The sequence below is a fragment of the Falco punctatus genome (assembly GCF_963210335.1).
Source record: "Falco punctatus genome assembly, chromosome: 7".
NCBI lineage: Eukaryota > Metazoa > Chordata > Aves > Falconiformes > Falconidae > Falco > Falco punctatus.
This window is the reverse complement of record NC_137587.1, coordinates 58,273,739-58,299,690: the sequence shown is the minus strand read 5'-3', so window position 1 is coordinate 58,299,690 and position 25,952 is coordinate 58,273,739. Positions and strand designations below refer to the sequence as shown.

General features: G+C 51.9%; 1 protein-coding gene across 2 annotated transcripts in view; it reads left to right on the top strand.

The window, feature by feature from the left end:
- Positions 1 to 6,676: 6,676 nt before the first annotated feature.
- Positions 6,677 to 25,952, top strand: part of SHC4 (SHC adaptor protein 4) — a 35,047-nt gene continuing 15,771 nt past the window's right edge. Inside the window, exons 1-3 of one of the 2 annotated variants that reach the window (XM_080394674.1) lie at positions 6,677 to 8,017; positions 18,555 to 18,625; positions 25,615 to 25,678. In XM_080394674.1, coding sequence (XP_080250800.1) covers positions 7,442 to 8,017; positions 18,555 to 18,625; positions 25,615 to 25,678 — 711 coding nt within the window. In that variant the 5' untranslated portion in view covers positions 6,677 to 7,441. The remainder of the gene's footprint in view (positions 8,018 to 18,554; positions 18,626 to 25,614; positions 25,679 to 25,952) is intronic. The other variant, XM_080394673.1, reaches the window with a different exon arrangement.

Genomic DNA, 25,952 nt, shown 5'->3' with positions numbered 1-25,952 from the left:
TTGTGAAATGAGAGATTGCTCTTCGGATTGGCTTTTAGATTTTTTTAGGATTACTGTGTATAAAATTAGGGAGTTTCTTAATACATTTTTTTTTCCGGTCCAATAGTGCTTTTAAAAAGGCCTGAAGGAAATGGTGCAGCTGCAGACTGTTTACCTTTGGGGTCTTTTAGGTTTCCCTGCATTTTGTACTGTGCTAACTCATAAGCTGGAATCTACTTCTTGGCAACAGCTACGAGCCCCTGGTACGCCCGTAGCTGTTAAATTACAGTTTTCCACTGATGCTTGGTGAGCGCGCTCTTGTGAGGCGGATGTGTGTGGGTGTCCATCTGGATGCTATCTACACCGCCCAGTGCGCGCTCATGGTGTTTTCCAAGGATAGTACTTTAATGAGTAAAGAAGAGTTTAGTAATCGCGTAGCACTGATAACAGAGTTGCCATTATACAAAAGGAAATGGGAGAGGGAGCACGGAGTAATCCGTGTTTCCTACAGTTAACCTGCGTGGCAGCTGTTTGTGCTCGGCTTCCCTGGAGGCTGTGGAGGCCGCAGCAGCACTGTGCGCGCAGGCGGCGCTTCGCTCTGTGTTTATAAGGCAAGTTTCTCTGTGTGCACACTAAATTTAAAACAACTTTGGGCTTCTGGAAGGCTTCGTGCCTACATAGCAGGTTATTCATTCCTTGCAGCGTGGTAAAGCAATGATAAACATCGTCGCTCTGAACCTGGCGGGGGGGGGGGGGGTGTGTTGTACAGCTGTCATGGTGTAACCCAGCCCCACGCAGCCGCTCGCTCACTGCCCCCACAGGGGTGGGGGAGAGGATTGGAAGAGTAACTGTGAGAAAACCCATGGGTTGAGGTAAAGGCGGTTTGACAGGTAAAGCAAAACCCGCAAGCAAAGCAAAAAGCAAAACAAGGAATTCATTCAGCGCTTCCCAGTGGCAGGCAGGTGTTGGGCCATCTGCAGGAGAGCAGGGCTCCATCACACGTTGTCTTCCCAAGTAATGCTAACACCATAATGCCCAATGTTTCCCCTTCTTTCCCCAGCTTTTATATACTCACTGTGATGTCTTACGGTACGGAATGTCCCATTCGCTAGTTCAGGTTAGCTGTCCTGGCTCTGCTCCCTCCTGGTCTCCCGTGTCCTGTGCCCCTCCAGCCCTCCCGCTCACAGGGTCTGAGAAACTGAGAAGTCCTTGACTCGATGCAAACATTACAAAGCAACAACTAAAGAAAACATCAGTGTGCTATCAACATCGTTCTTACACCAGGTCCAAAACGCAGCACTGCACCAGCTGCTAAGAAGGAAATGGACCCTCTCCCAGCTGAAACCAGGACAGCAGTTTCAAATAAAATTGCACAAGTTCTCCTGTTGGGCGACATCTTTCAGGAAAAAAAACAAACCCTAAATGTTATTTAGAGCATTGAACTCCTCGTAATGCCCTTCTTGCAAGGTATTTTCAGATGGGTTCTGCCCCTGACAGTTTTGTTTCAGACTCCTGGGGATTTGCCAGCTGCAGTTGGGAAGGTAAGTGCCCTCTCTGCCATCGACCGGCTGGAGTAGGTGAGCATTGGAAAGGCAAGGATGTTTGGCAGAAGAAACCATGGGTAGCAAGAACTGGAAAAAGGTCTTGCAAAGCTTTCCTTGGGGAGGTTTATTGACTGTAGAGGAAGAGAGCAAGTTAGCAAAAATAAAACAATCGGAAATGCCCCGATGTCAAGGTTTCCTTCCTGATTTACTGCAGCCATGTTAAAAGCAACCATCTAAGGATGAAGCGGGAGATGCTGGGTGAGGGTATGTCCTTCAGTGTTTCCTCAGGTCTTCTCTGTGCAGCTAAGGAGATACTGGGAGGAGTCCAACCATGTTGTGGGATTTATTCTTTTCAAATATATGCTTTGGATTGCCCTACAAAAATACAGCTTTAAGCTGAATTGCAGGAAAGGAGGTTCCCTGCCTGCTACTGCATAGATACCAAGGCCTGTGATGCTGCTGAAGCATGACTGCTTCCAGCTTGTGAGCTTGACAGTAAGTTTGCAGTGCTGATGCTGAAACTTCTTTGATGTGCTGGGTTATTCTGCAGAGATGAAGCCTGAGGCTGCTTGAGGCTGAAATTTGTCTTTGTACCCCTCCTGCTGCAGGGCTGTGCTCAAAGCCAGAGCCAGGCACTAGATGCTTAATCTGCTGTTGCTTTCAGCACCTTGTGATACAGCAGCCATCAGATGATGCTGAGTTTTGCTCTTGGCCACTTGGCCTCCCTGCTAACAGGGCTGAGTCAGGCCAGCAAGTACTGCTGAACAGATCTTTGGGCTCTTAGCGTGCAGATCTTCTTTCAGAAAGCAGTGGTTAGGGCAGTACATTGTTTTCTGAGAGCTTGCGGCAGCTCTGATGTGTTCGGTACATCCTTGCTGAGCCTGCAGAGGCTGGCATCAGCCGCCTTGCAGAAAGGACAGCTGTGGCATGGGTCCCCCACACCGTGCTCTCCTCCGGTGCTCAGCTCTCATCTCAAGTGCTGTCAATAGCCTGGGACATGTGAGATTATCTTTGACTGCTTTCCCTCAGAGGTGCGCTGATGGGTCTGTGGTGGCTGTTGAGCAACCTTCAGGCTCTGAATTTTGGGCCCTTGCACAGGAGTCTCCAGCTTGTTGCTCTTCCCCCATGCTGCAGGGCTCTCCTGGTGGAAAAGGCAAAGCCCAGCAGTGTTTGAAAGAGGAGGTGAGGGTGCCGCCAGGCAAAGCAGCGGTGAAAAGGACAGGCGTGAAGTACATCCACCTAAGCCCTGTTGCATTCGACGCTGGGTCCTCCCACTGGTGCTCAGCTGCAGGGGTGTGCCCTGCACCCAGGCAGAGCAATGCTGCCTTCTGTTGCATCAGCCCTGTGTGGCTCTGCTGCCTTGCTGCTGCAGCTTTGGACAAAACAATATTGCTGTGAATGGTTAAACTGGGCTGAGCAGAACACAGCGTGGTGCCTGAGCAGGAAAACTGCGACTTGTCTGTCAGTCACCCTAGGACATATTTTCTGGGATTGGCTCTGTTGGATCCTTCAGAGCTTGAATGGGAGAAAAGTGGTGATAGTCTAATCTCCCACTGCTTCTGTACCCAAGGCCTTGCCTTTGTCCTCCTCAAACCCGTTAGCTCTCGGTTCCGTGTCTTTGGTCCTTGCGAAACCCTTCTGATACACCTGAAAATTAGGAGGTGGGCTGCAGTTGTCAAATACACCAGGTTGTAACTCATGCAGAACAAGGGAAAGGTACCTATAGGAGATAAAACAGCGAGGATGATTCAGTATGTGGGAAAATAAAATTTTCTCAACTGAAATGAAACAGTGGCTGTGCATGACTTTCACTAGTGCAAGTAAGTGTCCTTCAGGGCATCCCAAAGGTGCCTGCCACCAGGTTGCAGGTTACGGGGTTTTCCTGTCATTCTGTAACACTTTGCTGATTTCTGCCAGCGTCGGCCAGGCGTATCAATGAGGAAGGAAGGAAGGCAGATGAGCTCGGTGCACCTTAGCGTGAATTAACTCTGCTGTTGCTATTTATACAAGGGAAAAAAATCCCCTGTTTGCTCCATGTTCTAACAGGAACGCTGAGCTCTGTCGTGCTGGTTGCAAGAAGCTCATAGTAGATTCCTCCGGGCTCCTGCAAGAGTGCAACTGCTTTTTGGATGTGCTCTGTGGGTGGCCAACAGCTTTGCTCCCCAAGCTGCCCACACACCCTCCTGGTGCAAGACTGCTGAGCTGGCTGCTCTCATCTAAATTGGTCCCCAATTTGCCTTGAGCTCTCCTGTCACCAGTGAGCACCATGTGCATGTCCCAGCGTCTGCCTTCCCTGGCCCCTGGGCTGCAAGGAGAGGGTGGTGTGGTGGCATTAACTGCCTGCTAGAGCTGCCATCCCACAACCCTAGCCTGAAATTCTGTTGTTCCCAAGGGTGTCCGGGGGTTCCTGCGGCTCTGGGCTGGCACTGCTTGCTCCTGCCGCAAAGGCTGTGGCTGCTGCCTTTTCTGCAGCTCTCTTAGAGGGGTGTTGGAGGTGGCTGTAGCTGGGTCCCATGTCACGGTGCTGCCCTATTGATGTGGTTATGCCTGCTAAAGCTCCTGCTCCCTGTGACATGACATGACTGGGGACTGCTCGCATCAGTTTTTCATGCAGTATATTTGAGGTTGAGAGACCATGTGGGGCTGTGAACAGGGTGTGATGGAGGGTCTGGGTGCGAGGGGGCTTGTAACATAGTGAAGGGAGGTTTCAGCTCCCGACAGCACCAAAAGGGCATTCCCATGTAGCCTGAGAACACATGTACGGTGTGGCCTTTGGCAGCACACACAGTCACATGTCACCAGCCATGTGAGGGGCAAAAGGACTTTTCCCTGTCTCTTGCCAGCGCAGCGGTGGGCGGGTGGGTGGGCAGCGAGCTAGGGCAGCTCCCCGGGCTCTGAGCACTGCAGGCAACAGGGAACTCAAGCTGTGAGCAAGAAACACAGGCTCCTTTTAGGCAGCGTTCAAGACTGTAGGCTGGGTTTCACCAGTGCTTAAAGGAGCTTTGTTCTTTGTGCTGATTAGAGGCCGATTTCCCAGTATCTTAAACAGAAATCTTGTTTTTAGCCTTGAGAAAAAAAGCTTTTTAATTTACAAAGGCATGGCATTTTTCTTCTCTCTCCTCCCCTTCCCCACAATGGCTACTATTCCTTGGACAATGCCGCTCTTTGCTGGATTCTGCTCTTGAGCTTGTATTTCTTGATCGCCGCTGAAAACAGAGCTTGTCGCAATCTCATTTTTCTCTGGAACGTGCTGTAAAACACCAGCTATTCTTCACTTCCCACAGGGTAATCACACTTGCTGGTGCCTGTGAGCCCAGGAGTGCTGGTTAATGTACCAGCCTCCCTTGCCTCTCTGGGAAAGCCCCCCTGAGCCCCCTGGCACCTGGGAGGTCAACAGTGCTTTGGCCATGGGGCCGCAGGTGCTGGTGGCATGCAGGGCTCCAGACACAGCTCTTGGGTGATTCGTGAAGGACAGGCTGTTGCATTATTGCTTATTTTTCTGGAAAACCTTCCCTTTCACCAGCCAGGTTTAAAGCCAGTCCTGTTAACCCTTTTCACCTGCCAGCCCTGTCAGCTGCAGTAGGACACAGTGGGGGCTGCAGCTCCTGCAGGGCCCCGCCTGCCCCTTTTCTCCCTCACACAGCTAAGGAATTCCTTGGATTGCCTTCCTCCTGAGGAAGGAGGAGCTGGCAGAAGGGCTCAGGAGATGAAGGCCAGCATGGGCCAGAGGTAGTTCATGGCCATGAACTGGTCCCTACTGGAGCTAAAGCGTGGGGGAGCATCCCAATCACCAAACCACCCTTTCCTGGTGTCGTCATCTGCACCGAGGGGCTGCTGTGAGGCAGGAATCGCCTTGCTGTGCGCTCAGAGAAGAGGTGGGAAGGACGGTAAGGTTGATCTGGCTGGAAAGAGATTTGCTTTGTCTGGTTGCATGGTTTTTGCAGCAGTAAAAAGAGGAATCAGGGAGGTTGCCTGGGACAGGAGCCTGGGGCATCAGCATACTGGTCCTTGCTGTCCCCTTTAGGATACGCACAGCTGGCGCATCCCGGGTCCCTTTTCTTCGCCAGTGAGGGCACCATGGCTTCTTCCAGCCGTGATGGGGTTGTGTTCCAGTGTGGTGTTGACATGAAAGAGTTAAGACAGAAAAACGTTTGTGCTAAGAGTTTCTGGCTTCACGTACAACCCCTAGTGCTGCTAATCACTTCTGAAGATTTCCTATCCTTTTGTGCTCAAAGCCATCATTAAAGCATCATGAGAAATTAGTCACTCTGTAACTCGCCGCTGGTCCAGGTTTTGCCTTTGGGTTTGACGTTGCGGGCAGTGTGAGCCACCTCCCTAAAAGGGTGGTTTCAAAAGCCGCCGCTGTCGCCAGCAGAGCCTGGCCCGGGTTTCCCCCCGATGCACTGTGGCAACTGGGGCGCCTTTCAGGCCGAGTACCGGCCTCCGCACGGCGGAGAAACCAGCGCAAGGGCTGCGCGGAGCCTCCGCCCGTGGTTTCCCCTCTCCCCCTGCCACAGGCAGGGCAGCCCGCCGCCCCTCCTCAGCCGCCGCCGCCTGGCAGCACCGAGCCGCGGGGGGAGGAGGTCGGTGCCACCCGGTGCCACCGGGAGGATGGCAGTGCACGCTCGGGGCTCCCAGCCCGCCCTCCCCTCCCCCCGGCTCTGTCGCCCCCCCGCGCCGCCCCGCGCGTCGAGGCCCGGCGGGGAACCGAGGTGGCTCCTGCGGGGAGCACCGGTGTTTTCGGGGGCACGGTAAACCCGGCGGCCCCGTCCGCTGCCCGCGGTACCCGCCGCGCCAGAAGGGCTCCCCTGCCGGGGCCGCGGCCGGGGGCGCTGGGACAAGCCCGACCTCCCCCCTGTGGCGGGCGGGCAGCCCGGGGGCCCGGCGGCGCCCTCTGAACCCCAGCCCCCGGCTCTGCCCGTGCGGAGGCGGCCCGGGGGGGTGGGGTCCGGGGCCGCGCGCTGCGGCGGGGGGACGCCGGGACCCCGGGGGGGCAGAGGGGCCCCGGGGGGACGCCGGCCGCGGCCCCCGCCCCGCTCCCCACGCGCTGAGGGCGCGTGAGCCGGCGGCGGGCGGCGATTGGCTGCAAGGCGCACCCCGGGGGCCGCCGGGCCGCGGCCGCCCGCCGAGCGCCATTCACGGCGCTGCCCGCCTGCACGCGCCGAGCCTCATTCACAAAAACTTCATTCATAAAAGCGGCGGCGGCGGCCGGGGCTGTGGCGGGGCTCGGCGCGGCGGGGGCGGCTCGGGCGCTGCGCAGCGGCTGCCCCGCGGCTCTGCGGGAAGCGGCGCCGGGGGCGCAGGCACATCCAGCTGCTTCTGGATTACGGTGCCGACGGGCTTTCCAGCCAGAATTAGCGATACCGGCGCCGGGAGCTGCCAGGGCGGTTCGGTGTGACACTGACACCGGTGCAGTGCCTGGCGGGGGGCAGCGTGGGGATGCTTCTCGCCTTCGGGGCAGCCGGCGATGGAAACGCGGAGAGCTGCGCACCTCGCGGGGTTCCTGCCGGCCTGAAAACGTGTTTGAGCTCGTCGCGATCTTGCTCTGCTTTGTGTGGAATATGCTTGAGCTTTTGCCGCAGCCAGGACTCCGCGGTTAATGATGCCACGACTGTGAGTCTTGGGAGCTAGGTGGGCTTTCGTGCCTGGCTTGAGGCAGGGATGCAGGCAGGTTTGGGTAGCGGCACAGCTTGAGCTGCTCTACCGTTGATGCTGCTTTTACTGCTGCTTACAAAATACCAGATGTCTATGCAGGTTTAAGCCTTGTCCATTGAGGAAAATAAACCACTCAAGAGGGAGGCGGCAACAATATCCGATAGGTTTCTGGTTTTAAAAATTGTGACTTGCTTGATTTTCATATAATTTATCTACAAGAGCCAATTTATGCGAGAGTACCCAGTGACGGCACTGCCAAGGCTATGAGAGAACGCAGCCAGCAGAGCCTGGGTGGACACGTCCTGTATGTAGGGTTATTCAGACATCAAGGGATGCTGCACAGGGCTAAGTACAGCCGATTCAGGAATGATTCGATAACATCCCTAGATGAAGGTGCGCAAAATACGTCTTTAAATATCAAAGGTTCGTCCTCCTCTTCCCACTCTTCGACACCTAATTTGCTGACAGAAGATGTCTCCCTGGGGCCACAGGACACCTGCACCACGCTGTGCACGCTGATCCCCCGCATGGCTAACATTAAACTCGCCAACCCATCAAACCTGCCGGGGCTAAAAAGCTTCTGTCTGGGAACGAAAGAGGTGCCACGAGTTAAACTCACGGAGTGCATTACCATCCCGAGCAGCCCAACCTCGCCTGAGATCAGCTGCCTGTCGGCCTCTTACCCACAGCCGGACCTGGACAAGCTGGCCCTAACCCCAAAGTCGGCAGGGGACTGCGCCGTGCGGGGAGCCGAGGGGGCTGCTTCTGCGGGCAGGCAGGACAGGAGCCTCACGCAGAGCAGTGAAAGCGGGGAGCCGGCAGCGACCTACGGCGTGCGGGTGAGTACTTCTCACAGGGTTCCCATTCTCTGACAAAGCAAACTGCTCAGGTGGCTGCAGGGTGACCTACGTGCTCCCACTCATAGAGTCGGTGCCCCAAACCACCGACTTCTCCTGTACATTTCTTGTCTCCTGACATACGTAGGGCAAATGGAGGGAGTTAAAAGGACCACAGCCACTCCCAGAGGTAACACAACATCTATTTCCCAAAGACTACCTTTAGACTCTCTGAGGAGTGCAGCTGATCTGCAGTTCAAGCAGGGGTTGCTTTGGCTTGAAATGTATGTTGGAGGCAGAAGGAGGCCCATGGAGAGGGCTTCCCAACCCTCGTGGAGCAGCTCCCAGGGACTAGGTGCATGCTGGCCCGTGATGCTGACATATTTGTCACGGAGGGTGTGGGAGAGGTGCTGGGACCACTGCTGCTGCCTGGAGAACCTCTCTTCTGTGCCTCCTGCCCTGGGAGGTGACCGGGCAGGATGCAAATTCCACCCTCTTCGATGTTACAGAACTGTGTCAGATTTTCTTGGTAACTATGATGTACAGTAAACCCTGCCTATTTCTTCAGAAGGCACTGCGTATTTCTTCAGAAGACACCCTGAAATAGCCTTCCTGGGTATTTTTCATGTTGTGGACTGGGGTTGGTGGGTATCGTCTTCTAATTAACAGTCAGTGGCTGAGAGGGGACCATGCCTCCTGGCCTCGGTGCTTTCACTCCCTCCACCCCTGCCACACCTGGGAGTTTCCTAATTTTCTTTTCCTCTCTGGACTTTACATCTCTGTGGCCAGACCCTGTCATTTGCTAGCTGTTTGCTTCCTTCTTTACGCTCTGAACCTCTGACCCTGCACATTTAAGTGCTTACGCTTCATCTGTCAAAAGCACTCCTGGGAAAAAACTGCCTGCTGCTTGCATGGAGGGAGCCAGTGCAGACCACAGGGGAATGGCAGAGAAAATGGGCTAAACCTGCTTCAGAAATACTCCTGTAATGGCTGGGCTGGCCAGGGGCTCCTGTAGCTCTCGCAGCCGTCATGCCTGTCCCTGACATGCAAGGGGGACTGCAGGAGCAAGCTGTACAAGGGTTTCTTAACCAGCATCTGATCCTCCTGGTGGGCTGCAGGCAAGGGTGCTGAGGGTGCAGGCATGTGTTTGTAAGCTCTCAGTTTGGTGTGCAGGAGGTATCGAAATGTGAGAGTAAAAAAGCTGTGCAAAATTTGTGTCTCCCAACGTGGTGTTTCACAGGCAGGAAAGTCTAAAGGAAGGTGCAAGGCCAAGATAAATCAATCAGTCCCTTTGCAAATGCAGCAGGAGGGTGGGCAAGTCAGAGGGGAGAAAAGCAACATGGGGAAATAGCCATGTTCACCTTTCCCCAGGCAGGAATGAGATGCCCACCTGGCATCCAGCAGTGGTAGCATGACTGGATTGATGGGACATTGGCTGAAAGGTGATGGTACTCCAGCACTGCAGCAGCCGATGTGAGCGGAGCCCCCAGGGCATTCACCTGGGGTGCAGCAGGTAGAGGCAGGGGATGCCCTGTTTCATCATGCTGATACGTGTCCTTTTGTTTACTTGCCTTTAAATTCTCATGCTAAAGTGAGCGGTTGAGGTTTTGACAGCAGCAAGCTGCTAAAATAGACGGCTGAGCGCATGTAGAGTGTGACTTAACAGTGACAGTGCAAGGGCCACTGCAGCTCCAGGTGCTACGCTTTTGGCCAGCCTGCTGCTGGGCTTGCGCTGGTGGATGGCGTCGCGTTGCCCAGCACCTGCCGCGCAGGATCTGCCTTGTGTGCTGCGGTTTGAGCAGTGCCCAATGCAGTGGAACTCGTGATGAAGGCTTTGAGGTACCTATAGAGATTCAGATGCTGACATGCTGATGCCTGAAGCACACTTAAAGTACTCGGTTTCTGACATGGGCAGAGGAAGATGAAGCGCAGGCGGAATTTCCCGGGTTTCTGTTGTGGCCCAGGGCTGAGAGCAGAGGCACTGAGGTGTCGTCTGCTGGGGAGCACATGAGCAAGAAAGGCAGAAAAAAAAGCAAAAAAAGAGAAGGACTTGACAGGAAGGTCGTGTGAAGGGCTTGTCCTCTTCTGCTGCTTCCCAGGTTGTATTTACAGCGTGGTTCTCTGCTGGAGACTTTCTGGAAGTCACCCCATTTCATGGGGAATGAATGGGGGTCACTTGTGGGAGCCTTTGCAACAGGGAAATGTTGTTTCCCAGCATTTTTCCTGCACCTTCCGACTGCTGTTGCTCCCTGCAGGAGCCAGCCCCAGAGGAGCTGCAAGAGCATTACTGACATGTCCTGGCCAAACTCTTGGTGTTTTTTTCAGCCAGCTCCTTCAATAACAAGCAGGTCAGTAAATAAGCAGCCTGGAGGTTTTGGGGCTTCAGCACCAGAGCACAGGCAAGGTGCTCATTTCCCCAGGGACCACAAGGCTTCTCTGGGAGCTGGGGGTGAAGCCTCAGATGGGCTGGGATGCAGCCAGGGGCGCAGGGCTGCAGCATGGCAGGAGTGTGGTGCGGAGGGGTGGTCTCACCTGGAGGCAAAGTGGGGCTGAGAGGCTGAGGGGCCAGGCAGCTGTGGGAGCTGCTCCCGAACCTTACCCAGTCTTCCCAATCCTCACCCCCTTGCCCTCGCTTTCCCTCCTTTGGTGTTTGGAGGCACCCGCTGCCCCATGCAGCTTCTTCTGCCCTGTTGGGTAGGGAATGGGATCCTTGGGATCTCTGTAGAGACCATTTTAGGAGAAGGATTGGGTCTGCATTATGGGGTCTGCTGCTGGAGGTCTTTGGCCTTAAAAACTTAATTGGAGTCAGGAGGGTTTTGCACTTATGTGGAGAAAATCCAGTTATTTTAGAAAGGCAATAATATGGTGAGGTAATGAAATGTCTTTGGGCAGACGCTGTCTCCTATGGAGTGGAGTGAGGCAGAAATTGCCTTTCTGGGGTTGGTTTAAGAAGATGCGATGCTGGGCTCATTGTGTCTCCCTGGGAGGTAGCTGTGGCTGCATGTGCCTAGTGGTAACAGGACACTTGTGTCATGGCCATATGTCACCCGGGCTCTGGTGAGGAAGCCGAGACCCATAAAACACCTGTTCCCCCGAGATGATCATGCAAATAACAAAGAGCCCAAATATAATATTTTAACAGGAGCCCAGACAGCTCTGATACCCACACTGTTACGTTTTAAAACATACTTTGTATGCAGTTCGCTGTAGGAATTAGAAGATGGATCTTTACCTTGTCCTTGTTCACATTCTACCCATTTTGTGCCTTGCCACAGTGCCACCCATCTGGAGCTGAGCTTGTCTCTAAATGGTGCCCATAGCAGCCATGGCACTCAGGTCTCCTGCTGGTGTTCGTTACGGCTGTGATGAGCCTGAGGAATATTCCAGGAGACACTTGCTGTCCTTCCTCTTGCTCAGTGGGGAGTGCCAGGGGCATGGCTGCTTCTGAGCGGGAGGGCAAGACTCGGTTTTCGGCACTCCCCTGCACCAGTGGCCCCTCTGAGACCAGGGAGAATCAACAGGATGGTGTTACAGGGAGTAAGGGTCTGTGGCAGGGCTTAAATCAATAATGCAAAGTCTTTGAAAAATGGTGTTCAGATTGGTTTAAAAATGTGCTATTTTACTAAAATATGGAACGGAAATGCTATTGCCAGATATTTTAAAGTATAATGATGTTGTAATGAAATAATATGGTACAGGTTGTTTGCAGCATCCTTGGTCTTAAAGGAATTTTACGAATAAACAGGTTGATCCTCTGCTAGGAGTTTGATGGCATATATCTATAGATACATGCCAACATATATATATAAAATCAGTTGCTTATCTCTAGAGTAAAAGAGGCCGGACTACTTCTAACACAGGAGTTCAATATGCCATTAAGTACGCCCTGAAAGAGTGCATGTGGGCAGCTGCCCCCTGCGCAGTCCTGCTGTTGTCCATAGAGGCTGCAACAGGTCAGCCTGGAGCAGCTGATCCCTGCCTCTGTGTGGGAAGAGGGCATTCAGGGCAGCCCTTTCGCAGCCCCAAGGAGCCACCAGCCCCTCTTCTGTGCTCAGGGCAGGGAAATAATTGCGGTATTTCAGCTGCAGCCACCTCCCCGGCGTACAGCACCCTGACACCGCACTGCTGCTCTGCATCACTTGTCATAAATAACTAACTACACGTGTACGTAGAGCTGGGGCTCTTGCAGGAAGGAGATGGGCTCCAGTGATTCATGGCTTCAGAGCCATAGCTGTGAGACATAAGCTGGGGGCTCAGGACTGTAGGGTGCTGGGGTGGCACTTGCTCCACCGGGCGTAGGGGGACGGGGTGTGTGGCAGCCCCGCAGCACCTATGGGTGCTCGCCTTGTCCCACGTGGCAGTTCCCCTCCGCACCTGGCACTGCCTCCAAGGCCACGCGCTTCTCTGGGTGATTGCTTCTTAAAAGACTCACATGTTTTCAGGCTGTTTGCTTTGTCACAGCTGGGAGCACAGGGACAGGGCAGTTTTGAACCAGTTCTGTTGGAGCCCTGGCCTGAGTACCTGAGCGCTGAGTACCAGCACTTTCTGAGTGCTGAAGAAAGTGGGTCTCCAGCACAAAACTAAAAAGGAAAGAAAAATGTGTGTCTGTCTATTTACAAACTTTTCCCTGGCTTTTTCTCAAAATGTATTTTAAAATGGAAAACCTGTGAAGGAAACCACAAAGATTTCAGTTTATCAGAAGCTGTTCTCCATCACAAGAAGCCACGGCTCGCTGCCCCTTAGGGAAGAGGCCATGCGTGTGGGCAGGAGGAGCGGGGCAGACCAAGCCCATCGTTCTGCACTGCTGCTGCTACGGGGAGGAAGTTGAGAGCAGAACAAGCACATGAGGAGATTTAGGCCAGCCCTGACGAACCACTGCTGGGCTTTATTGGTGTGCTTAATGGGCTTTAATGGGCTTTTTTCTTCCTTGAAAGTGTCCCGTCTGTTTTTCAGGCCGTTTGGCCTCGGTTTGTTGCTCTCTCGCAGGTGCCCCAGGGGTACCCACGCCTGCAGCGGTGCATGGCTGCTGCCATGGGCTGCTTTTGCCTCTCCACTGCCCCTGGGAATGGGGGACAAGATCTGCCGGCTTTGCTTTCAGCTCTGGAAGGGGTTGGTGTTTGCTGGAGGAAGCCAGCACAGTTCAAGCTGAGGAATGGGCTGATTGAATCTCCTGCAAGGTGCAAACATGGGCCAAAGCTCTTCATTAGCAGCCTGACTGGTGGCTGCTAATGGTGTTACATAGCACGGACCCCAGCCCGGTAAAAGGCTGCTGCGTGTTGCAGGATGAGCTGCCAAGCCAACCGGCTGCTCAGCAGCGTGGTGCAGCCTGCGAGCTGACAGGAGCGCAGTGCTGCTGCCAGGATAGCTGCCGTGGTCTCTGCTTTCCAGTGGACACAGTGGCTTTTCGACTCCAAAGCCACCACAGGCAGTGTCTAAGGAAGGGCTGAGAAAACTCCATCAAAACTACAGTGATCTGTGCATTGCTCCTTCCCCACGCCCCTTCCTGGCTCCTGGCGCTGTCCATGGAGGAAGGCCAGTGCTTCACCTTCCTGCCAGGGCAGAAGCCGGGGGATCTAAAATCAGGTGTTGCAACACGTGAGAGCATGTTCCCAAGGCTGGCAGCAAGCACAGGGAGAGCAGCACCGCTGCCTTTACAGGCAAAAGTAATTTTTCCTTAGTGTAAATCATTTTTCCTTAGCGTAAAAGGCAGAGGCTTGTGTCCTTGCAACTCCAGTGCGGTCGTCCTGCCACGTGCCGGTGGCTGCCGCTCTCTTCTGCCCAGTCTCCCTTCCCACTGGGTCCATCGCAAGCTAGAGGTGAATTATTCAAGCAAATTAAAGCAAAACTTTCCTGCTGCTCTGCAGCCACCTACGCTGCATGGCAGAGAGCTGTGCCCTGATGTGGGGCAGCACCCAGCCCGGGCAGCCCTTGTCTGCAAGGAGCAAGGGTGGGGGGCAGCTTAGAAATTTCCCCTCACTTCAAAAGCACTTTGTTAAAGTAGTGCCAAGGGGAAATGGTCAGTGACCTGCTACACCATTTAGACACACACCAATCTGTGGGGCTGGGTGGGATCTGGCAGAGGAGATCAGCTGGAGGGGGCTGGAGCACCCAGCCACTCTCCATCACGGATCAGCAGCCCTGGCTGAGCGGGGAGGCCCCAGCTGGCTGGAGGGTGGCAAAAATGGTGCCCATCCACAGGCAGGGCAGGAAGGAGGATCCAGGGAACTACAGCCCTGCCAGCCTGACCTGGTGCCAGGGGAGGCCGTGGAGCAGGTCACCCCGAGCGCCATCACCCAGCACCTGCGGGACAGCCGGGGATCGGGCCCAGGTCCTGCCTGACGGGCCTGATCTCCTCTGTGACCGGGTGACCCGCTGGGGGCTGAGGGAAAGGCTGTGGGTGGCGTCTGCCTGGGCCTGGGCAAAGCCTCCGGCAGCGTCTCCCACAGCCTCTCCCGGAGAGCCCGGCTGCTCCTGGCCGGGCCGGGGGCTCTGCCCGGGGTAAAACGCCGCCGGGCCCAGGGAGCGGCGGGACGGGGTCACATCCAGGGTGCAAAAGGGCCTGGGGGGCTGCCTGGGCATGAGCCCCCTGGGGGCCCGGGTGGCCGAGGAGGCCAGCAGCGCCCGGCTTGTGTCAGACACAGCGTGGCCAGCGGGGCCGGGGCAGTGACCGTCCCCCTGCGCTGGGCACTGGTGCGGCCGCCCCTCGAATCCTGGGGTCAGCGCTGGGCCCTCACTGCAGGGGGGACACTGAGGGGCTGCAGCGTGTCCAGAGCCGGGCAGGGGCTGGGGAAGGGGCTGGGGCACGAGTCCCACGGGGAGCGGCTGGGGGGGTTCAGCCTGGAGAGGAGGGGTCTCAGGGGGGACCTCATCGCTCCCCACAGCTGCTGCAAGGGGCTGCAGCGAGGGGGGGTCGGTCTCTTCCCCCAGGTCACAAGTGACAGGACAAGAGGAACCGGCCTCAAGTTGCACCAGGGGAGGCTTAGATTGGAGATTAGAAAAAATGTCTTCGCTGGAAGGGTGGTCAGGCGCTGGCACAGGCTGCCCAGGGGTGAGGTGGAGTCACCGTCCCTGCAGGTATTTAGAAGACAGTAGATGTGGTGCTCAGGGACATGTTTTAGTGGTGGGCTTGGCAGTGTTGGGTTAATGGTTGGACTTGATGATCTTAAAGGTCTTTTCCAACCTAAACAATTCAATGATTCTATGATTCCTGCGGGTGAATCACTGGCTGTCATTCAAGCTGGAGCTGGAGCAACTGTGTTATGGCAGGGAATGAAATGGGTCTGGATTAGAGGGTGCCTGAAAAGCTTATTCACATGGGCCCTTCCTAGTGCCTGCACGTCTCCTCCCACACGGTCCCTCATCCTGTTTGCAGTCACTCTCCATCATCTCTTGTAAATAGATGTGAAAAGATGTGCATGGTCAGTAACTGCCCTTCTCTCCCCCAACCTCCCCACCTCTCCTCCTTTCCGTCCTGAGAGCTGTTGCTCACCCTGGCAGGAGTTCTCCATTCTGCTGCTGACAGATCAGTGGGCTCAGCATCCCTGGTGGCATGGGGAGACAGCAGCCAGCCCCAGATCATCCTCCAGCTTCAAACACCAAGAGTCGAAGCAGCCCCCGGTGCCAACACTCTCCCCAGCCCTTTGCAGGGAGACAGGGGACAGCCTTGTGCATGTCCTTAGGGGAGCCGTTCCCTTTCCAGCAGGGGCCAGTGAGTCTCTCCCTCCTGAGAGCTGTTGCTCACCCTGGCAAGAGTTCTCCATCCTGCTGCTGACAGATCAGTGGGCTCAGCGTCCACTTTCAGTGGCAATGTCAGGTCTTTAGCACCGGGCTTGTTTCAGTGTTGGCATTATATTTTTCTATAGGTAGCTGGATTCTGCAGTTGTATCTATACTTGTGGCCCGAGGCTGGTTACAGCACCCTTGTGCCTGTGTCCAGCTTCCCCCCAGCTTCCCCTAGAAGCTCAGTGAAGCTGAGCCGTGCTCCTCTTTGTGGGGCTTCGGAAGATGAACCCCCCTTCCTTGGACACTACCTTTGCGCCCTCAATATTGCTGTTATGTTACAAAAACAGCTGGCGGAGAGCCTGGGCTGGGGCAGGGGCTGTGTGCTGTGTGGCTTCCTCTGCTGGGGCATTGCAGGTGGGCACGCGTGGCTGCTGCCCTGCCGATGCTTTAGCTTAACCCTCCCTGCAGCAGGAAGGTGGGAGCTGGCCTCGGCCCTGCATCCCTGGACAAGCCCACTAGCTTTTTGTGGGAGCTGCTGCTTGGGGTATACAGGCTGGGGAGCAGGGGCACCACCTGCACTGGAGTCTGGGCGCAGGAGAGGTCTCTGAGACAGGCATTGCCCTTCTCTCCTGCCTTCCCCTTTCTCTCACACACCAGTCATGCTGCTTCTTGGACTCAGCTATGGAGGAGTTAATCTTCTCCTTGTTTATTTGTTAATTGTTTTTTCTTCCTTGGAGAGTGTCTTTTGTTTTTTGGAATAGGCTTCTGGTATCCCGTTGTCCTTTTTATGTGCTCCATGGGCTTCTCCCCAGCTGTGACCCTGACTCCCTCTGCCTCATTCCAGCGGTGTCCTCCTGCCCAGGGTTCTGCTGGTTCTCTGTACCCTCTACCCTCCTACTGAGATGTGAAGGTCCAGCCATTACTAGCTATGCTGGTTTAGATAACCAACGGCAGCTAAAATAAATGAGAGATGCAGTGAGGTGCCATGTTAATGCACTTCCCTACTCAGGCTTTTAAAGAGAAAAAAAAAAAATCTTTTGTGAATCATTGATAAGTTCAGCTTCACTTAGGGTCACTTATGCAAAAACCTAATATTGATTTTTCATCTTTGCTTAGAGTAGCTTCCCATGCATCTGTTCAGGATGCAATGGGGACTCACTTATCAGCATATGACTCACCTGCTCCTCTAAATCTTTCTTTTTTCAAGGATAGAGGAGCAGCCACCAGCTCACAGGATGCTTGACCTTATACTATAGGATCAGAGGTCGCCACTGAGCTACAAGCTGAGGCTCTAGACGTATTTTCCATGTTTGCTTTGTTCTCATTAAGCAGGAATGTCTTTAACAAGTAAGATAGCTCTCCAAGTCATTAAATGTTCATTAGGGAAGCAGTTCTGCTAACCCTTCAGATTCTTATTGATATCTTTCCAGGTCTCTGACCTAATTCTGGAGTTCTCCCAGGGGTTACATTGCTATCTGGAAAGAAACCAAAATAGGGATAATACAATTGTGGAATCCCTGCTTGACTGCGCGTATAATGTTCTCTTTTTAACACACACATTAATTTCTGAAAGTCTCCAAAGCTGAAACAGATACCTCAATCCAACTGCCTCTGAATGACCTAGCAGAAAAATCAATTCACAGGCAAAGTGAGGCAGAGGAGGTAAATACTGTCCCTTTCTCTGGACAGAGAGTGCTTCCGCCGTTCTTTCAGAACAAGAGGACAGAGCATGCATGTCCCTGCCTGGGATTTCCCGGTTGTCTGCTGTATCCCAGAGGCTTTGACTTTCTGCAGGAGAGGACTGCCCAGGCAGGTTGTCGCTGCAGCCCTCAGGCACTGCAGGATGCTCCCAAGCCCCCTTTTACCTCTGGGAGAATTAGTTGTGGAAGAGGAGGTGCAAACTGAGAAACCCAGACCTATGCCAGCCTTGTGAAATGGAGATGTCAGAGTGCTTCAACAGCAGAGAGATGGATATCAACAGAAAAGCTGAAGGAATTAGTAAGATATGTTTTGGGAGAAGTGGATAGACTTAGCCGAGCACGCTTCATTGAGATGAAAATTCATAGGTTTGTACGTAACATCAAAGGGGTCTATGGGCTGACATGCCATCGCATTCTTGATGTTTCTGAAAATTAATCTTATGTAAATCCCAACTGAGTATAGGAAAAGCCCCCAGCTCAGCCCCGTACAGCAGAAGTGTGGGAGTCAGCCTCTAATGTAAAGCAGGTCAGTGTATAGTGCGGGCTCTTAAGAGCTGTTGCTGTGAGCTGGGATTGCAACTCTACCTCTTTCATCTTCTGCAGAGGTTATTTGTCATCAGATGTGCAGCAGCATGGAGCCAGTGGTTTTCCTCACGTGTAGTAATACCTGCCGCTGCTCTGAAGGGACATGCAGCTCTTCTGCGTGAGGTCTTTCAGTGCATCAGTCCCGTGGGGCTTCCAGAGCCCCTCTGCTCCCGGGGAATTTCTCTCCAATGTTCATGTATTCCTCTCATCTCAGTGCCACGGGCTAATCTGTGAGGATAAGCAGAACTGGAAAAAAGGAATGATTGGATTTTGTGTCCCCAGAGTGCTTTACCTTCTTTTGTGCTATGCTGTTGAAGCCACTGGTATCTTTATTGTTCTCTCTACACTTTTCAGTAAAATAAGATCTATTTAGGAAGCAGGTTCAGGGTGGCTGATTTGATTTTCCAGTTAGACTGGGGTTCTGCATAATACTTAGTGGACTGAAATCACATTTGCTTCCTTCTGTGAGCCTCCTCTTACCTCTGTGCTAGGTATTAAAGTCCTCCTTTCTCTCTGTCTCTCTGTTTTCCCTAGTACATGGGCTGTATTGAAGTGCTGCAGTCAATGAGATCCCTGGACTTCGGCACACGAACGCAAGTCACCAGGTAGGTGGTATCTAACTGAAATTCAGCCCAAGATTGAAAAGCCCATGTGATAATTTCTGTATAAAGCCAACAGTGCGTGCCAAGCTCTGAGACAGTTTTGAATAGCAGTTTGTGTGTTTTGTTTTGTTTTTTTTCCCAAGCGATGACTTGAATTATTTGATCATCACAATAGGCTATTTGCATTGGAAAATGAATTGTTTCAGCCACAGACCTAATTTCACTCCTGGTTCTTGTTCTGGGTGCAGAGAGCCTCCCCCTGCAGTCGTAGCACAGTACAAACATCCCCAGCTAGCCGGGTGCCGGCAGCAGCCGGGCTGTGCACGCAGGGTGCTGCCTGCGCAGTCACCCAGGTCACAGGGTATATCTGCTGGTGCTGCCGCGGCTGCTGGGGACCAAGGCGGCGATGGATGCTTGCAGGCCCCTTGGCCACGCCACTTCACACCTGTGCTATCGGTCAGTCTCTCAATCCAGCAAGGTCATCTAGTGAATTTTCATCAGAGGTATGACACTGCTTGACCCCATCTGCACCAAGGCCAGGCTCTGCTCTGCTGGAAGTGGAGTCACGAGGAGAACATGTTGAAATCCAGTCATTTCCAACTGGCCTGCAGGCCTACGGTTCCAGGCTGCAAATCAGAAAAAGATGAGTGTTTTGCTCTCAAATACAACTGAATGTGGTTTAAACATTAAATATTTTGTGGCCATTTGAGAAGTTTGCAACTTCTGTTGCAGGTTGTTGCTAGTTGCTGGGTGTATTTCATTAATATATGCACCTGTGGGGTTGCCGAAATGTCCTGTCAGGAACAGAAAAGCCCAGTTTATTTTTATCTTTGTTCTTGTGAGTCAGTCAGTGCAGGAGTGTTTGAGTTTTCAAAATAAGCACCCTGTTCCCAGCTCAGAGCACCATGTGCTGCTGGGATGTGCTCAGGGTCCAGCCCCCAGGACTAGTGCTCTGCCAGGCAGCCCCGCAGCCACCTGGCATCCCAGCACCTCCAAAGGCTTTTTGAAGGGGTGGGGTGGGTGCAGAGCATTTTGGCCTGGCCTTAGGCACATTTGGCACATTCCCTCCTCCCCTCAGCTATTTTTCTGGCATGGTTCACGCTGATGAGTGTGGTTGAGGCTTCCTGCGCCTGCCCAACTCTTCCTTCCTGCTGGCAGATGATTTACAGATGCTCTTTTGCTTCCTCAAGTGTTCATATCAAAGAAATCCTGTAGAAAGGAAAGGAACATGAAGAGATAAGTGTTAACATTTCTACCTATTGGCTCCCAGGCTTATGAGCTAAAAGGAAGAAACTGGAAAACTTGAGTTCTTAAGTGCTTATATACTGCACTTGAAAGCTGCCCCATTTGTTTTATATTCAAAATCAGCAGTGATTGTTGACATTTACAATCAGCATAAGCACGCAGTCACCCAGTTCCTGCATGTGTATATGAAGAAGTGCCTGAGATGCAAATATACACCCCTCAGCCTTGTCGTTTACTCATCAAAAAGAGCCGTGTAGTACACTTAGCCCACCGCAGTCAGCCCGGCCCATTCAGACCGAGCCACTGAATTCTTGAACAGCCTCGGCCAAAGAGTGAGGTTATCTCCCGTTTGCAAGACACCGAATATGTATGCTGCTGCGCCTACAAAACAGGGCTTTGGATGGTTTGTCTGGGAAATTATGAATCTGAATTACTGTGTGATGAGAGCTTGCCAACTTAAATTTGGCCCAAATGGTAAGGTTTTGTTAACTGGAGCTATGTGAAAACTTAACAATGGAAATCTTTCCATCACCTAAAAAAAATGCCACCATTGACCTTAACGGGCTCTTTTGTGCATGAGAAATTCAAAACTTAAACTGTTTGCAAACTGAATGCTGAAGTGCTGAGCTCATGCATGCAAACTTTAAAGTTCGATCGATTACAAGCTGACTGGAGCGAAGATAACATTGATCATTCCCCTATTGTTCTCCCGGGGGAGTAAGTTTATAGACAGCATGCACAATGCACCAACCAAGGAGTTATTGGAAATGATCCCATTTTAATCATCTCTGTTCTTTGTACTGAGGGTAGAAAAATGTTTTTACTCCGATGCCATTTCACTAAACAAAGAGGCATCTTCTGTTTTAAAGTGATGTAGAAAGGGTTGCCAATTGTGTCTGCTCCCTGCCTTGCTTTATGTGTGTGTGCATTCTTAGTCTCCTGATCTTTAAAGATATTATTTACCTACCTCACGTGAACGTTGGAAAGATCAACAGACTCGTGTTTGCCAAAGTGCAGTGAGGAGCCAGAAGACATGAGCATGGAGGATTTATTTTCAAGTTTCTTGCTGGACTTGCATTTTCAGTAGCGTACCAGGCACAGGGCTGGGGAAGGCAGGTGGTGGCCTCTCCAGCGCTGCGAGTGCGGTGGGGGTGCAGAGCTGCCGTATGGCTGTCAGGCCCAGTGACACAGCACAGCAAGGGAAGGAAGGGCCAGGCACCCAGGTGCTCTGTCCCTTTGGCCCTTGGTGGCTGTACAGCGAGGAGGTTGACAGAGGAGATTTTGCCGCGGCAGTTTTCTTTTCCAGCCTGCTGCCGTTGCCCGCCTGTGACCCAAGTCACCTGCTCTTAGGACATCCCTCCCATTTTGCAGAAATCTGTGATCCCAGACTCCATGTGGATGACAAGAGTAACACTGAGAAATAATAATAAGGGTGGCAGGTTCCTCTGCTTGACAGACTTTGTATTTTTCTGAATGGCCGCCCATAAACATGCTGTGCTTCTTGTCCTTGGTACCAGGTATGTTTGGGCTGTTGCCCTTCTGCCTTTGCTGGACCCTTACATGCACTTCCCTTCGCCAGCCCTTCAGCTCTTTTCGTATTATGTGTCTCCCACTTCTGTTAAATCAAGCTTATTATTAGTCATTGCACTGATGGAAAAAGGGATTCTGTATCTCAGATGGGGGCATTAACTTGCAAACTTGAAAGTGGTCAGGCGGTGAAGGGCGTCTGAAACGTGCTGCTGGCAAGGGCTGCTGGAAGAAGGCTGACTTTGTTCAGAAGATTAATTTCAACTTTGTCGAGCCACACAATCCCTTTCTGTTAGATAGCGTAGGCAGAGCCCTAGATGCTTAAAAGCTAATCTCCAACAGCATGCTTACTTGCTTACATCAGCCCATCTCTCATCTTTTACTCTCATTTGGGGGAACAATAAACAAAGCGCTCACTGTTACTGCCAGGGTGTTGCTCTCCTGCATGTGCATGCTCGGGGAGGAGCATCTGCTGTGGGTTTTGCTCCAGAGGTGCAGACTCAGGGAAAACCTGTGGACTGTACAGCTGAGCTGATCCAAAGGCTCATGGATGCCAAAAATGGGGCCGTCCTTGTCACTCCCTCCCGCCCCAGTGCTTGCTGAGCCCTTGCCGAGTGGCTGGCTGCTAACCCAGCGGGCACAGGGAGCAGTGCCCTGGGGGACTAGGAGGCTGCACCAGATTTTTGGGGGGCTGTGGCACTGTCCTGCTTCAGTACCCCTTAGCCCAGGAGGTGGGGAGTTGTGTGCTCAGGAGTATCGGTGTCCCAGTCAGAGAGATCCCTCCTGCTCCCCTGTCCCACCTCCTGGATCCCACAGAGGTGCCCCCTGGCAACTGTGCCAGCCTTGATCCTTGCTGAATAGTGCCCAGGAGAGTAACTTGGGGGAAACTCCCCCCCAATGGATGGTCTGCTGCTGGTGACAGTCCAGGGGACCAAAGTGCTTCAGAGTAATATTTTTCAGGATGATGAAAAGAGCTGACCCAAATCTCTTCCATTCACTACAGAAAGTGAAAACTGTGTCAATGAAACAATGACCAGTTTATGTAATCGTGTGGGCACTGCAGGACTGACAGGCAGTGACTCTGCTTCACATGGCAAAAGATGCCTGAGGAGTCGAGGGGCAAGATTTTATTTGCCTTAAACTACAGGAATTTAAATTCCTCACAGCTCTCCGGATTTCATTCTGTGGCTCCCAGGGTTGAGAAGAGCTGTTGCAGAGTACGCAAATGGAGTCATCTCATTCAGGGTGATTTAAAAGAAAACAAAAAAACCCCAAACCCAAACCAAAGTGTTTGCTTTGGATGAATGACAGGGAGGAGAGAAAGAAAAAGCAGCCACATGACTGGAATAACAAGGCCACATTTTTCTGCTTCTGCCTCAGATTTGGAAGATATCAAATGGACAAGCAAATGCTAGAACCCATAAAGCTGCACATTCATCCAGGAACCAGGCAATTAATGACACAGGCTATGCACAGGTACATGCCATCTGGCAGATCTAAAAGCAGAGACTTGCCTGAGCAGCTGTTTGAAAATGAACAGCTGTAAGAATGAATTAATAGTGGATTTCCAGGAAGAAAGCACAGATACAGTAAATCATATTTCAGTTTACTGTGGACGTATCCAGAGTTTCTATTCTTCCTAATATATGGTGCAGTTTGTAGTTTGGGTCCACCTGCCCCCTGGAAATGACTGAGGGTTCAAAGTGTTCAGCTGTAGCAGTGAGGTGTTACTAAACTGCTGCTTTTCACTCCTTTAAAACAGTATTTGAGAAGGTTTGTTAGATTGCATGGAAAATCGCCCAGAGGTATACAGCAAGAAATGCCTGTGAGAAGATGATTTCCCCTATCAAAGAGGGGTAGTAGAAACTATTAAGTAGAAATTATTTGCCTAACTTTTGGTTCCTGTTTGCTGGACAAGGGCTTCAGGGCATTGTGAAGTGGGCAGTCATCACACTGGCTTATACAAGAATGGATGGGATCTGTTGCTGGCAACTTTGCCTACAACTTCTTATTCCATATGGGCTGCCTGAAGTGTGCAAGAACTCATTTGTCACTAAAATAGAGGACTTCCCTGTTTTTTCCAATTTGTTCTATGTCTGGTTTTCTTTCTAGGTAGAGCTAGACATGAAGGCTCCTAGTAGCCCTAATGTCTTGGCTCTGATATTAATTTCCTTTAATATTGAATGAGAAGATGAGCTCTCATTTTCCAAGCTGATTATTGGAATATGCAAGATCATCCTGCAGGATGCCTTTTGTATTTATTTATTCATCCGTTCATTCATTCATTCATTTATTAATTTATTTAGTTTTGGCCTTTCTACTGGTAACAGCTAAATAAAACAGGAACTAAACAAGAAGGATATCAGGAATTTGCTTCAGAAGCATATTTTCAGCTGTGCAGGGGCAAGCGCTTTGCTTTAAAAGGCTGAAGAAGGGCAGTGTTTAAAAGGCTTGCGTTTCTGACCCATCCTCTATAGCCCACCATCAGGCTTCTCTTTTTCCCTGCTGTTTTCACTCAGAGCATATTAATGCCATTTTTATTATTTTGCCATGGGTGAGGTCTCCATTCATTTGACAGTCTGCAGGTTAAGTTCCTCAGGATGTTCTCTGACAGGATGACCTGATGTAGCATCACTGATCTTCCGTGCTTTAAGCATGTAGCCCCTCAGCGTAGCGGTGTCGGTGGGACACCGAGCAGGGGGCAGCTGCGGTTCAGCAGCACTGTGCTGGCTTTACTTGTGGTCTGATCTGCTCCTCAGGCACGGCGTGGGGTCCTGGGGGACCACAGTTCTCAGTGGGGCACCTCTGCCTCATGGGGCATATCTGGCTGAAGCCTCTTGCCATTGTGTGGTCGCCTGATATTTTTCAGCCCTTCTGAACCAAAACTTTATCGGAGATGAAGCCCAGTGACATGTTTCTCCCACACACGTACCAGGATCTGAAAACAGACAGACTTTCCTAACTAGCTCATTTCCTAATTAGCTCTTTGGATAATAATCTAATAATATAAACAAATAATTAAACAAACTAATTCCCTTCCCCTTAAGAACAAATCAAAATCGCAACTGTTGAAAGCCCAAGTCTGGGTTCAGCCATGAGAGAATGGCTGAGGCTACAGCCTCAAAATGAAGTCACCCAGTATGGGAACTGGAAGGGGACGGGGGGGTGGCAGCACAGCTCACCCAGCAGCCCTGTGGTGGGGGGCCAGGGCAGTAGCAGAGGTCAGGGGCTGCGGCTCACACCGGGGTGTCCAGGCAAGGTTAAGGAAATGTGCTAAGCACATCCCAGCCCAGTAAGTCACCGTTTTTCTGTTGACTTTAACGCAGTAAGTATCGGTCAGGGAAAGCCTGTGACTGCCAGCAAAAGGTTTTTTTCATGCTGGTGGGCTAACCTCAGCCAGGGCAGTCGAGTGCTCCACTGTGTGTCCAAACCCGTCACCTGCCTGAGCATGTATCAGGATTCTCTTTGTTCAAGTGCGGAAAATAGACGCAGTGCGCCACTGTGGTATATTAGGTGTGTGATTTAGCTGTCTTTCATACAGACCCATAAACACGGCGAGTGCTTTATGCCTTAGCCTTCTGCTTCTCTAACCGGGAGGTAACTGTAGAGAATAGTGGGTGGCTGGAAAGGACGTCTGGATTGGGAAATACCTGCCAGAGATGGAAAGATGTGAACCGAGACCTCAGATCTGAAAAAGAACTGGAGAGGCTGATTACACCTCCTTCTCCCCCAGCCTTTTTTTTAAAAAAAAAAGGAAAAAGAGAAACCCCAAACACCAGAAGGGCAATCAGGGCACACAGCTGGGCTCACTCAGCACCCCACTCTTGCTCTAAATAAAAAGGATTAAGTCAGGGAGGTTCTCTTCCCTGCCAAGCCAGAAATCTATCAGCTGTATTAAGGAAAAGGATTTGAAGGCGTTAGGTTGTTTGAGTTTCTTGTGGTTAGTTGATGGGGATTTTTTTTAAAGACAGATTTTTGTTACGTGAAACTGATGTGTTTTGTGAAGAAAAAGAATCAACACAAACCAAGCTGCTGAGTCATTGTATTCTGTTAAGTAGTTGCGTTTTTTTTTTAACAGTGGAAGGAAAGAAGAAAGAAAAACAACTGTGAAAGACCTTTCAGAAGATTTGTTTATAAGTGGGACGATAACAATAAATTGCAGAGTTGCAGGCCCTGTTACGGATGATCCAACAGTTTGTGCTGTATTTTTCTGTTTGCAGGGAAGCAATAAGCCGACTGTGTGAAGCTGTTTCAGGTACAAATGGAGCTATAAAAAAGCGGAAGGTAAATACTGTTTTAGCTGAATGATTAATTTTCTATATCTGCTTTTGATAAGCTGGATACCCGATTCCCTAACAGACTTCTGCTCACACTGGAGTTAGGTCACATGAATCCATCTGAACTCTGTATAATCTGAAAGCGCTTGCAGCAGGGTGTTCAGCCTGCTGACTTTGGGGCTAAGGCAATGTCCTGCCTTATTTTCTTCAGGATTAATGCTTTGCCCAGAGTTCCTGCTCCTACCAGCCTTCACAGTGCTTAGTGCTTTACAAGTTTAAGT